This window comes from Saccostrea echinata, unplaced genomic scaffold, assembly GCF_033153115.1.
Source record: "Saccostrea echinata isolate AGI-Se365-2 ecotype Australia unplaced genomic scaffold, CSIRO_AGI_Sech_v1 ptg000020l, whole genome shotgun sequence".
Classification (NCBI taxonomy): Eukaryota; Metazoa; Mollusca; class Bivalvia; order Ostreida; family Ostreidae; genus Saccostrea; species Saccostrea echinata.
Window position 1 is genome coordinate 53088 of NW_026889769.1, and position 12966 is coordinate 66053.

At 31.5% G+C, this 12966-nt stretch overlaps 1 protein-coding gene across 1 annotated transcript in view; it reads right to left on the bottom strand.

Annotated features, from left to right (window-relative positions):
- Positions 1–7228: 7228 nt before the first annotated feature.
- The window catches only part of LOC133189872 (adhesion G protein-coupled receptor L2-like), a 77028-nt gene continuing 71290 nt past the window's right edge, over positions 7229–12966 (bottom strand). The window contains exons 27-32 of the mRNA XM_061325269.1: positions 11873–11958; positions 10660–10786; positions 10401–10442; positions 8447–8581; positions 8133–8270; positions 7229–8055 (exon numbers count right to left, since the gene is read on the bottom strand). Of these exons, the coding sequence (XP_061181253.1) occupies positions 7999–8055; positions 8133–8270; positions 8447–8581; positions 10401–10442; positions 10660–10786; positions 11873–11958 (585 nt within the window). The 3' untranslated portion in view covers positions 7229–7998. The remainder of the gene's footprint in view (positions 8056–8132; positions 8271–8446; positions 8582–10400; positions 10443–10659; positions 10787–11872; positions 11959–12966) is intronic.

The window sequence follows — 12966 nt, forward strand, 5'->3', positions numbered from 1 at the left end:
TAAAACTTTCGATCTTATATTAATTTCGATCTTAATCTTGACTCTCCACGAAAATATTGTTCTAGTTGGGATGGAGGGAGTTACATGCTTGAAGGCCTTGAGAATAATTAAATTCATATAAACCTGTTATATTTTATTCTTTCCTGATTCAATCGTCAAATAAAAAGGATTATCTAATTCCAAGTTAAACATTATGCAATTTTATTATGGTTTTGTTATGATGTCAGTTTTGAAGCATTAAATTTACATAAAAAGATGTTATTTTACCCAGTGAAATTCGTTTGAAAAAAAATCAATTAATTGCATCTGAATGCACTATATAACAATATTTATCATTATTATATATATATATAAAAATCACAGTGTTATTTTATAATTATTTTAACTAATTCATCGATATATAAAAGAGCAACCGTTTATCGGAACAAAAATCTCATTCTTGTAACATTTACTTCTCTGCAGGTGTATGCCTATTCAGGCAATGCGTTTACAAAGTATTTCAGGGATACTTCTAATCGTTATACAAAATATTAGGCATTAAAGGAACTTAGAGAGAAATTCATTAGGAAAAAAATCGATGATAGAATTTCAGCGTGGTATTTGAAATAAGTACAAAAATTTTTATTGAATGATGTTCATATGAGTTGTTTAAATGATATACGGAGATAAAATAAAATATGGCGATAAGCTCAAAGTCCATTTAAACAATACAAACTGGGAGAAAAGCTAACAACAGTAATCAAGCTTAAAAATCCATTGAAACTATACAAATTAGGAGCAGAGCAAACACGAACCTCCAAAAACATCAGAGGTGGGATCAGGTGCCATGGAGGAGTAAACATCCTCTGTCGACCTGCCAAACCCGCTGTTTCTCCTTGTCCTGATTGGGAAAACGGGAGAATTCGTAGACAATTCAGTGTGTAAATAGTGGTCAACAACTTGTATGAGAAACGTCAGTCATTCGACTTATTATTAGATTGTATATGCTGACAAAGTCATTGTATCGACAATAGAATTTGCAAAATGTTGACTTAAAACGATACTTCTGATATCCTTGTTTCATTTACTTGTTTGTCAGAAGTTTGTCTCATTTTAGAAATTGTTCGTACGTAGAGCGTGCTCTTGCGCATCGAATCAACTGGGAGACATAAACTATATATGCAGGTGATATAGGAGATATTCAATGTTTTGTAGTTGGATATGGAATTTTTTTCACGACTGAAACAGGGTTTTTGATATTTTCACGAGAACCACGAGTGAAAATATTAAAAACAATCCTGTCTCACAACTGAAATAAATTCCATATCCAACTACAAATCATTGAATTTTCTGTTTATTACATTTTCTTTTGATTTTCCAGGCCTTTGTCTCTGTCTTTTCTTAAGGTATCCGACCCTTATTAGGACCTAATTATCTAACCTAAAATATCCATCCTGTATTAAATACTCTGGTATTAATTCAAAGCATTTTAGAGTAGTAAAGGATTTACCAAGAGAAATTTTCAAAAATATAATTACCTAAGCAATAATTAATTAATGAAGATTGCATTGATGTCCATGGGGACAAGCAAATTTTTGAAAATAAAAATTTAAATACTAAGAATATCAAAAAATGCTGTGGTGGAAAGATGTATTTAATTATTAGGAATAGAAAAGCGATTGAAAACTAAATTTTTACCAGATAGATTTTTTTAGAATAAATTTTTATTGATTAAGAGCAAAGGGGGATAACTCTTCAAGTACAGGACAAGGTCAAAAATTAGGACACATTCTGCTCTTACATATTGATACTAAAACATGAAGATTATGTCTACATATATCGAGTATTCAGCCAATACATGTATATATCTGTTCTGCATTCAGATTCATTGAATCTGAGGCTATTATATATAGGCTGTTACGTCATAGTTGAGCCGTTGAGATGTCATAGCTTAGCAATTCTGAGACTGAAAACATTGTAACATGGATTTTAGCACCATATTTGGGAAGAAATGAGTTGTTTAATCTCTATGAAGATCTTTATCTTATGACAGGCCAGAATTATTTTTTACTAATTGATATCCTTTCACACTGAGAGATAACTTTAGTATCCTTTCAGACTGGGAGAGAGTATCACTGTTATTCAATAAATAAAGCACAGTATTTCACTGTTGAAAATGTAATAAAAGGGTTTATTATATAGTCTATAAATAGTCCCTATATAATCTATACAAACGCAAACAGTTCATAACACTACATATTCACCGGATTTGAAGCCGTATTCACCGGGGGGTCAGTGCACGTGCAGTGGCATTGTGACGTCACAATCAATACCCCAAACAACGTTGAAAACAATGGTTGCAACGGTCGGGGCTAGCTGAATATATGGGCAGGAAAAATTGTTTCGCAAGTCTATCGCAGGATTATTTTCTCAACATTTCGATGTCTTACGTAGAGCAAAAAGGAAAACACGGAGGTTATAGTTTGTAATCTGGACATTTTTTTTTTATTTTTCTACGACAGAAGTTCGTTAATGAAAATGAAATCGTCAGGTGGCCTTCAATGTCTTATTCATTAAATCCTGACTATATAATAGAATAATTATGGACTCTTTCGATGGTGAATATGGCTTCGCCTCGGTCAATATTGATATTTTTCTAGTGAATAACAAACCATATTCAACATCGAAAGAGTCCATAATTGTATAATATTGCTACATAAGTAAGGGGAGTTTACGATAGAAAAGTTATCAAGTTTACCATAAAATTTTGTTGTTTGGTTACATTAGTGTCTTTTTCTAGTAAAATTTCCAAATATGAAATACATATGTAAGATTCTGTGGCACCTTTTATTTCAGGTTCACCTCGATATATCAAGTCGACACTTGAGTGGAAGTAAATAATAAATCTCCACAAGCAAGTAAATTCATGCAACGATGTTAATCATTCATACAAGCATTTGAGATTTTTTTCTCATCACATTAGTTTTTCTAATGAACAATTAACCAATTTTTTCATGTCGCAAGAAAACCATGCCCCCCCCCCCCCTTTTAAACGAAATGTTAAGGTATCAAAAGCAAGCTATTGACAAACAAGTTGATGAAACAATGATATCAACAGTCTCGTTTGAAGTCATTTTCGAAGTTCTATGTTCGATACAATGACCTTGTCAGCAAATACAACCTATCATTAAGTCAAATGCTGACTAACGTGTTATATACTAGACGCAGTTGTTATGCCATAATGTACACAATGAATTGTCTACGGATTTTTTGTTTTTCCCGATCTGACAAGGAGCACGCAGCGAATGTGACCAATCTGCAGGGAATGCCCATTCCTCCATGGCACATGATCCCGTCCCTGATGTTTTTGGAGGTCCATGTTTGCTCTGATCACGAATGTTTATATGGACTTTGAGCTTGGATACTGTTCGTTAACCCATATTTTTGTGAGCCAGTACGTGTCAGAACAGATGGACGTTCCCCCACCAAATCGCCCCTGCAATATGTAATCTATATTGGTTTATTGTCTTTGTAGTTTAATTAACAGATAGATATACTTTCGAGAGTATTTTCCTACCAATATGCATGTAAATTTTGGTATTGTTATTCATTATATAAATAATCAATGTTCGTTTTTTGTTGAAAAACTATGGAAAGACATTTTCTTTTTTGAAGAAATAGGCGTATTATTATGTAACAACTAACGTTCAAAAGAAAGCTCAAGGCATTTCACTCAAATAGAAAATTTTGACACTTCAATGGGCATCATTGTATTTATGGTCAGTACATTGATAATAATACAGCAACTGTGTGACTGTCTCATTGAAAGCTAAAAGCTTTACATTGTATCGTCACTTCTTGCTGAGGTTATCTAAGGATTTTATTATAGAGGTACATACAATAAATATTTCTGTAACAATAAAATGATTAATGATATATCTGTAACTGGCTAAGTACATCTTAAAAATATTAATTTTAATTAATACTACATTTTACATAATTTTACGTCTTAGTTTCCAAAAAAATGAGATCTCTGTTTTGTTTTGTGTAGAATGATGAAATATAGAGATAAAACCTTGAAAGTAACTCTATTCTAAGAATAAACATTACGGTAGATGGTACATGTACGGTAGTTGATGGAAAATTGCAAACTCAAAGCTCTTAAGCCCTCATTTAAATATCTCATAAGTAATGATAAAGATGTGTATAATACCTGTACATGTCTTTTAAAAGTATATTTTGATACCGTTTACAAGATGTAAAAAGAAACCATTTTCTAGGAAACACTATTTTAATAGATTAACGCACATAACCTTACCAGTTTGAACATTGTCACAGTGTACTGAACTGTAAAGTGGAAGAGAGACGGTTTCGAAATGGCAATGACTAAACTACAAAAAGAAGGTATATTGAAATTCTTTTTCATTTTCCTTTTTTGATTAAAAACCTATTAAAGGTGCTTAATTAGACACAGATTTGAACTGACTATTTTCTCAAATTTTCGTATAACATCACGACTTATATATTCCAATAGCATTTCACACGAAAATATAATTGAAACTTATTTTATCTGGAAATTATTGAAACTACGAATTCCGGGACGAGTTTGATTAAAACATCTTTGCACTTACACAAATTTTAACTTTATCCTTAATATTTAAGAAAAGAAGGGATTTTGTTATGTATTAATGAAAAATATTTTATCTATAATCCAGAAAATTCAGAGTAGAAATGTACGAAAGCAAAACCAACTCACCAGTATTGTCAGTCCGTGCTCTGTGATATGTACAGAGTTTAACAAATTGAACACACCCGTGAAACGTAAACTGTTTTTGTAAACAGGACACGAGCTCTGTTATTGATTGATTGATTGTTTGATGTTTAACGTCCCTCTCGAGAATTTTTCTATCATATGGAGACGCCACCACTTGCCGGTGGAGAGCTGCAATTTTTTTTCCCTATACTCGGCACTTACGGCCATTGAGCAGTGAGGGATTTTTTTGTGACAGCACTTACTGCGACCGGTCTTCACGTCCCACAGTGGGATTCGAACCCTCGACGTAAGGATTAAACTCCTTACTCCGCGACTCTAGAGCGAACGCTCTAACCACTGCGCCACGCGGGCGATGAGCTCTGTTATTGTTAATGTTTACGATTCACCGGATGTGTTCAATTGTTACTCTGCACACACCACTGAGCACAGACTTACAAAACTGTGAGTGGGTTTTGCTTTCGAACATTTCTATTCTGAATTTTTCATTAATGCACAACAAAATTGCCACTTTTCTTAAGTATTAAGAATAAAACTAAAATATGTGAAAGCGCAAGGATGTGTCAATCCAACGCGTCCAGAAATTTAAAGTTTTAATAACTTCCAGACGAAATAAGATTTTCATTATATTTTAGTATGAAATGCTATAGCAACATATAAGTCATGAAATTATACAGAAAATTTGAGAAAATATTTACTTCAAATCTGTGTCCAAGCACCTTTAACAAGCAATTCAACGAACTAATCGATCCTTGTTTCACAAAGATCTTATTTACAAATTGAATTAAAATATAAACTTTCATCTTGGTTATACATGTAAATTATGATCAGTTTTAAGGGATCTTTAAACACTCCTCACTGAGGAGTTCTAATCATTTTGAAACTTTAATGGATGATTCCTTGCATTGTGTCAAAGTGATTTCTATTTTTAAAAAAACCTGGAATTGGCCGCACACAGTTACCACAGAAACAAAACAGAAAAAAGGGATTATGCTCACAATGTTCTCAGAGGTGGCTTGGAAAATCTTGATGAAACTTTGCAGAAATTATAATTAGAAACTCTAGGTGTGCAGTCAATATTCAAATTTTTCTAAATTCCTACCGTTGCCATGGAAACGGAAGAAAAGTGAAAATTCTTTAATTTCTATTTTTCTCAGTAACTACGCAAGCAATCTTTTGGAAACTTAAAAGGTTTATCCCTTCTACTAGATCAAATTGTTTTCCGCAAAAAAATTGGAGCAGGTCCATCGCTTCAGCCACCGAAACGAAGTCGTATTTTAGTTCACCTTAGTTTTGTACTCGTGCATTCTCGTAGATGGCTTTCAAAATAATCATGAAACTTTACAGAAATAAAAATCACCAACCCTAGTTGTGCATGGGATATTTTATTTTTTCAAAGTTTGTCGCTGACGCCAGGTAAGGAACAAATGATTTAAGAAAAGTCGAGGTCACGTGACCATTAGAAGGCATCAGAAGTTTCTTTTAATCAAAGTACTGGAAGGACTGATACGAGTTGATGGTTGTCCAAGCTTAGCCAATGGGTATTGATTTTAGTGATGAAAAAATGAGATGTCTATTTCGAAACAGAAATTTAAATTTCCATTTGATTTGTGATGTCAATTTCACGACATGATGCAATGTATTTTAAAATACAATTAACAGAAAATATTTTATGAAACTATAAGACAACGATATTTCTGCCTTTTTTTTATTTATAACATAATTATACAAGTTGTACATTTATTGAGCACTGCTACCTTATTTTAAGAAATGAAATGAACTTGCACAACTATCATAAAATATATTAAAACCACAATTTTTGACATTCCTTATAGTGTATGCAGCAAGTATGTTTTTGATAAGTGTCGTTTTTCTCTGATAATTTTTTTTTCTTGAGTAATGCTCTATTTTCACATGCAATTTTCAAATAAAATTATGTTAACTAATAAATATAGAGTCAAAAGAGTTATTGTACATTTTTACTACCCTCCTCTTACACACGCCTCACCCAGAATGACAACAATATAAAATATTTTTTCTTAACTCGAACTCAACCTCTGATCGACTTTAAACCTACTAAAGACCCATAATAAATTGTGAAAATGTGCTTCCCTTTGACTCATTTAGTTAATCGCCGTATTTCTGTACAAATGAACAGAGATATAAAATTTACTTTTTGTAAATCAAGTTTCCCTACTGTATGAGTTTATATTCCGCTGCCATGATGCTTTTTCTGTTGCGTGTGTGTAAATCATCTTATTCCAAATATAAACCAGTTGTATTAGTTAAATTATTTCCGGTATCAGTAGTGACTAAAAACTGGCGATATTATTCCTTCAATATACAATCCAATTCTCCGGATATGATAGTGTTAGTTACATGTATAAACATCTGTGTTCTGATGTATTTCATTTTCATCAATCAGAAATAAAAGAAAAAAGAGGTTTTTGAGGAAATCAAATTTTTTATTAATCACAATCTTGTCTTTCAAAACTTTTATCTCCGCACAACAAATCCTCCACAATCCAAGGGTCGGTAGTCCAATCCCAACAAATGGACCATGTGTTTTTAAAAGCTTCTTTAAAAATAACAACAACAAAAACAGAATGATACACTTTCAGACCATTTCTAATAAAGCCAGTTCGTGGCGACATACGCTCTAGCTTGCAATGGCAGGCTTTCTAGTTGTTTTTGCAATTATATTTATTTAGAGTTATCTGCCTTTGATTGCAAATAGAATGAACCGAAATCTTACAGCATATCACTCAATTAAAAAAGTATTCTTTATATTATATTAGACTAAGATAAGTTAAATGAATTCATGATATACATGTGTTTTTCCAAGGTAAGTAAATAACAGTGATTTCCGTGCATTAATATATATACGTACTTCATTGTTTTGAACAATTATTGTAGGGAAATGTGTCAGGTATCCTATATTGAAAAGGAACTAGGTTAACTGATCATGTACTCTTTTATATGATACATTTTTTTAAAGTCCAAAAAAAAAAAAAAAAAAAAAATCAATCAATTTTTCATTATTATTGAAAACTTCCTTATTATCCTTTCACTACGATGTTCTAGGATACACTAGCAAAAAATATACAGCATAATGTTTTACATTTCAATGGAATGTACATGTATAATAAATGAGTTTAAATAAGGTAAACTTAAGATATTCTTCCAATACGCGTTCTTACGGATTCCTTATTTGAAATTTATAATTATTGGCACTGTTCTCCAATGTTTCACTCAAATTTAGTTTCCTTCTCTTTTAGTGCATTCTCAGACGACATCAAGCAAACCTGAAATTTTAAAAGTATTATAAAAACAAATTTTATATTCATCTGAACAAGGGGATAAGACGAGAACAAAATTTTACCTTTTCATGCGGAGAGATATACGAGTAGTCAGTTGTAATGGTTTTCTCATTCAATAATGAGTCCGACTTTATTACTTGTTTTGGTTTTTGTGTCTTCTTGCCCGACGATGTTCCGAAAATCGATAGTATTCCTCTTGTCTAAGAGAACAAAAATGACGTTAGAAAGTGGTCCTAAATAAAGATGTCAAAATAAGGATGAAAAAGATGTTACAGCTTTAATTCGATCATATCATAAATCATCAAATAATTGCTTAGTGTTTAAAAAAAATGCATGTTTGTATACACTTCTACTACGAAAATTTAACTAGCTTTACTTTAGGTTTCACTATAGGTCGATCAGAGGAAGATGACTGTGTCCGTGATACAGAGGTTGTTTCCTTTTTGCTTGACTCGGTAAACATACTTAGCCCACTTAGGGAGGGATACTGAGTCTGTATACCCTTGATCAACTGATTATAGAATTAGAATATTTATTACTTAAGTATTCACCAAAAACATTATTTCATATACACAGTTTCAAGCAGAATCAATTGAGCCAAATTCCTTGAACATAAAATAAATCTTAAACAAGCCAGTTTTTATTTTAGTAACAATATTTAATAACACGAAAAACTAAGAAAAATTATAAAATTTGTACAACTAAAGGAATACATGTAAACAAAACACAAAACAGAGTAAGACAAACCAAACAAAACAAACATAAAAAAGGTTCAGAACAAATGGCTCTTCTTTCAATAGGAAGAATTTAAGAGATCTTTCCCAACTATTTTCGCTTGATAAATGCTTAACCTTATATTATCGCCACACCCTAGTCCAGAAACTCACAAAGGACCATACTGGAATTCACATTTCCTGTACCTTCCAGATCTGGAGACGTTTTCTTATTCCCATACAGTATATGAAATTTGATCCTCACTTTAAGTCTCATCCGAACAACAAGGTCCGAGCAACAAAGAAGTATTTGCATATCAAAATGTTTAAGTGTAATTTTCTTGCTTTTCTTTTGAATATTTCTTCAAATATAAAACTTTGAACTTTTTTTGAAACGGAATCCTAACCCGGGGGTCATGCTTTGAAAAAATATGAATCCCCAGTAAATTGTAATGCTTGTACATTAATATACGTGTAAGCGTTGTCCTTTTGCGTTTTAAGGTTTTGAACTTTTTCCCCGTACATACCTGATCTCTAAAGCACCAGGCCCCGAGACTTTAAGTTGAAAAAAGGTAAATCAGATGCTTGCAAAATATTGTGATTTATTAAATATACACAGTGAAATACTGTTACCTTTTCCTTGAATAAATGTGATATTTTCGCAAGTGATATTTTGCACAGTGAAAATATCAGAAGTGATATTTTCTATAGACTAATCATGCTCCAGTTGTTCATGAGAAAAAGTTTCAAGATTTATCCCTCCATATTCTAATTGAAAATATTAATCCTGCTATTGTGGCTCCATTTTCGACAACGCCATCCCCAGCAAACCAGGCAAATATAGGTTTTAACTTTTATTAGTCCTGTACATGTAAATTAATATATCATATGTTGGTCTTGCTGTTCTTAGGAGGAAAACTTTAAAATCTTTTAAATATCATGCCAAGCCTCCATCAACTATTGAGAACCCATTCTAAACCGGAGGACCATGTTTTTTTTTCTCAAATCTTTATCTTCATTTCATCTTCATTTTATGCAAATGCTTCTAAATGAATGTGGGTAAATGCGGTCCTTCTGTTCCCGAGAAGTAGATTTTTAAGAATTTTTCTATGTATTCTAGCTTTTATAAATTTTGACCCCTCTATAGTCCAACACCCCTAAGTCTTCTGACCCCCCTTTTTAAAAAGATTTTTAATTACTCCACCAATTTCAAATATTTCTTTATCATCTCCCTTTGGCATGCCTTGTACAAATTTTCATTAGCAATACCAAAAGATTGTTCGTGACAGGTTTAATTAAAATCAAATTGATTTCCTGTTTCTTGAGAGGAAGTTGAAAATGTTAAAATATAACGAACAAAATATGATTGACTGACTACTGTAATGTATAGAACAAAAAAATCAATATAAAGCTTTTGTTTACTTGAGCTAAAAGAGAAAAAAAAAGATGATGATGATGATAATGAAAATAAAAATAACTTTAAAGAAAAATTAACATTGGGGCCATACTATAAAAACAGTGGATATTCAAGGAATAAATAGCACCATTAAAAAAATACAAAACCAGAAACCTTAAAAGAAAAATAGATTACAAGGAATAAAAGCGAGAAAAACTCACCTTCTTGTTTAATACTACATGCGAGATAAATATGAAAAAGCCCTAAAATAGAAATATAGAGTTTACGGTTTAAAATAATTAAAACGAATCCGTCATATATTACTTGCTTCTATTTGTATTTTTTCTTGCTTTATTAATATCGAAAAACTCAGAAAACAGGCACATGAAAAAGTCAGAGCCATACAAATTGAAAATATTGAGAAAGAGTTATCTTTTTTCTCATTAATATACAACTACAACTAATATTCAAATAACATACCTGTAAAGAATTGGCGATGATGAAAATGAACTGGAAAACTTCTACATTTTCGTTTACAGCGAGGACTCCAAATATCCAGGTGACTCCTAATACCGGTACAAGTGTACCGAGAGAACGCAGTGCCGTCCTATTTGTATGGTAATTAAAAAATGCATTTATTTCTCCATTGTTTTATTCTTTCATTTTCATTTGTTAACATTTTGTAGTACTGGGGACAGGTTAAATCATATTGATATTCATGCTAATATTCAGTGAATTACATTCTTGGTTAAGGTTATGATTTTAATATACATGTAAGAATGTAAATGTTGGAGATAAGGAATAGTGATCAATTTCATAAATAGAGTAAACAAAGAAAATCATTAAGACGGCAAAAACATGGACCCCTGGAAACACTAGAGGTAGGATCAGGTACCCAGGAGGAGTAAGCATCCCATTTCGACCAATCACAACAACAGTGAGCCCTATGCATTGATAATGTATGCGGAGAACTCCATAGTCAGATTTCGTATAAAAACAATGACCTAACAAATGTATATGTGAGACAAATACAACCTAGCGATAGGTTGCGTTTACAAACAAATTCATTCTAACGACCGTAGAATTTACAAAAATCTGAACTTTACACGGGGTTGTTTCAAGAACTGTAAAACTTTTCGTCAGTTGCTTTTCCTCAATTTCAAAATTGATCGTATTTAGAGCATGATCTTGCGTTTCAAATCAGTTTGGAGACAAACACCGCATGCAGTGATGTTTAAATATTGCTATGTAAATAAGGAAATTTTATGATGGAAAAGCTGAAACCATCACGCTTGCCGTACAGTTTAATCCTTAGTTGGCCATTATCGTCTATAGTCAGGAAATCATACTAATATGAAACATATGTTGCAATCTCTGTATTGTCTTTTATTTCTAGTTCCCTGGGTTATATTCAGTTGACATGTTAATGGAAGTAACTATTGTTATTTAATTGATAAAACGTCGTTGATATATCTAAGTTTTGAGTTGAGGGCCATGGAAGTTTTCTTCTTTCATGAAGAAAGTTTTGAAAAAAAAAATCTTTTTTAGATAAGATCACAACGGCGGTTCTTACGTATCTAGATTAATTGATGTGTTAAAATTTTACATCAGATTAGAATTAATGTTATTTGTTAAATGTTATCAATGTTAATGTATCTTATACCAAAATTTAAAAGATGAAAATAATACTTACACAGTCTTTTTATGAAGTGATGAATTTATCATTGTAGATGTTGCAAACAATACACGTATTAAGGATACAATTATTAGTACATTTATCTGAAATATAAATCATATATTAAAATACGAGCATTCAAATATGTAAGGAGGCAATCTTCTTCCTTCAGCAAAGTACATGAAAAGAACTCTTTCTCTCAATTACCGTAAATCTGGAAATTTTTGCTGTAGATAAATTTTTAGCAAATTTGCGCATGCATTGCATTCGCAAAAATATTTTTCTTAAAAATAAATCAACAACAAAAATGTTTTTATCTAAAGATTACTTAAAGATTACATCGTTATATATATATTATGTACATGTGTGATTTATGAAAATGTTATGAAAAACTTTAAACATTTTGGATGATTTATCTTTTTCTAATATTTTTATCTGATTATTGAACGTTGGAGTAGTTTAATATTGTATGTTATTCGTAATTTATTGTATGTACATGCGTAACTTAAAACGTTTTAAAAGAAAATTTTAAGAGCTTTTTATATTTTAGTTCAAATGACAATTCGCAAAAATTTTAAACGCAAAAATCAATCAACAGACTTTTGACCCAGATTCGCAAAAATAAATTGACGTAAAAATTTCCAGATTTACGGTATTCATTTAACATTGAAGGAATTGTTTTCTTCTCAGAATACTTTATCTGGACTGAAAGCAAACTTAAACACAAATTCAGTCAAGTCATATAATTTGTGTTTTTTTTAATTGTTGGCATTCGAACCATTACTATCAATGCACTTTTTTCCCAAAAAAGTGTTGAAGAGAAATTTTTCTCAAATAATAAACAGTGTAACAATGTAACATTGAAAAACTAGATATTTTCACTCTTATGAACTAAATGTACATTTATCCAATTTTATTTGCATACTCTCTGTTTTCTTCTACTATGAAGCTGCACTCCCCCAGTTGAGTTCATAGCACTATGAACGGGACTTCTGCTATAAGTGCAGTTCGTTTCTTACACTGACGCAGTACAAGCTACTCTACTTATACAACACATTCAAAAGTATATGTATGAAATGATGTGCAAGAGGAATAAATTTTAGTTTTTAAGG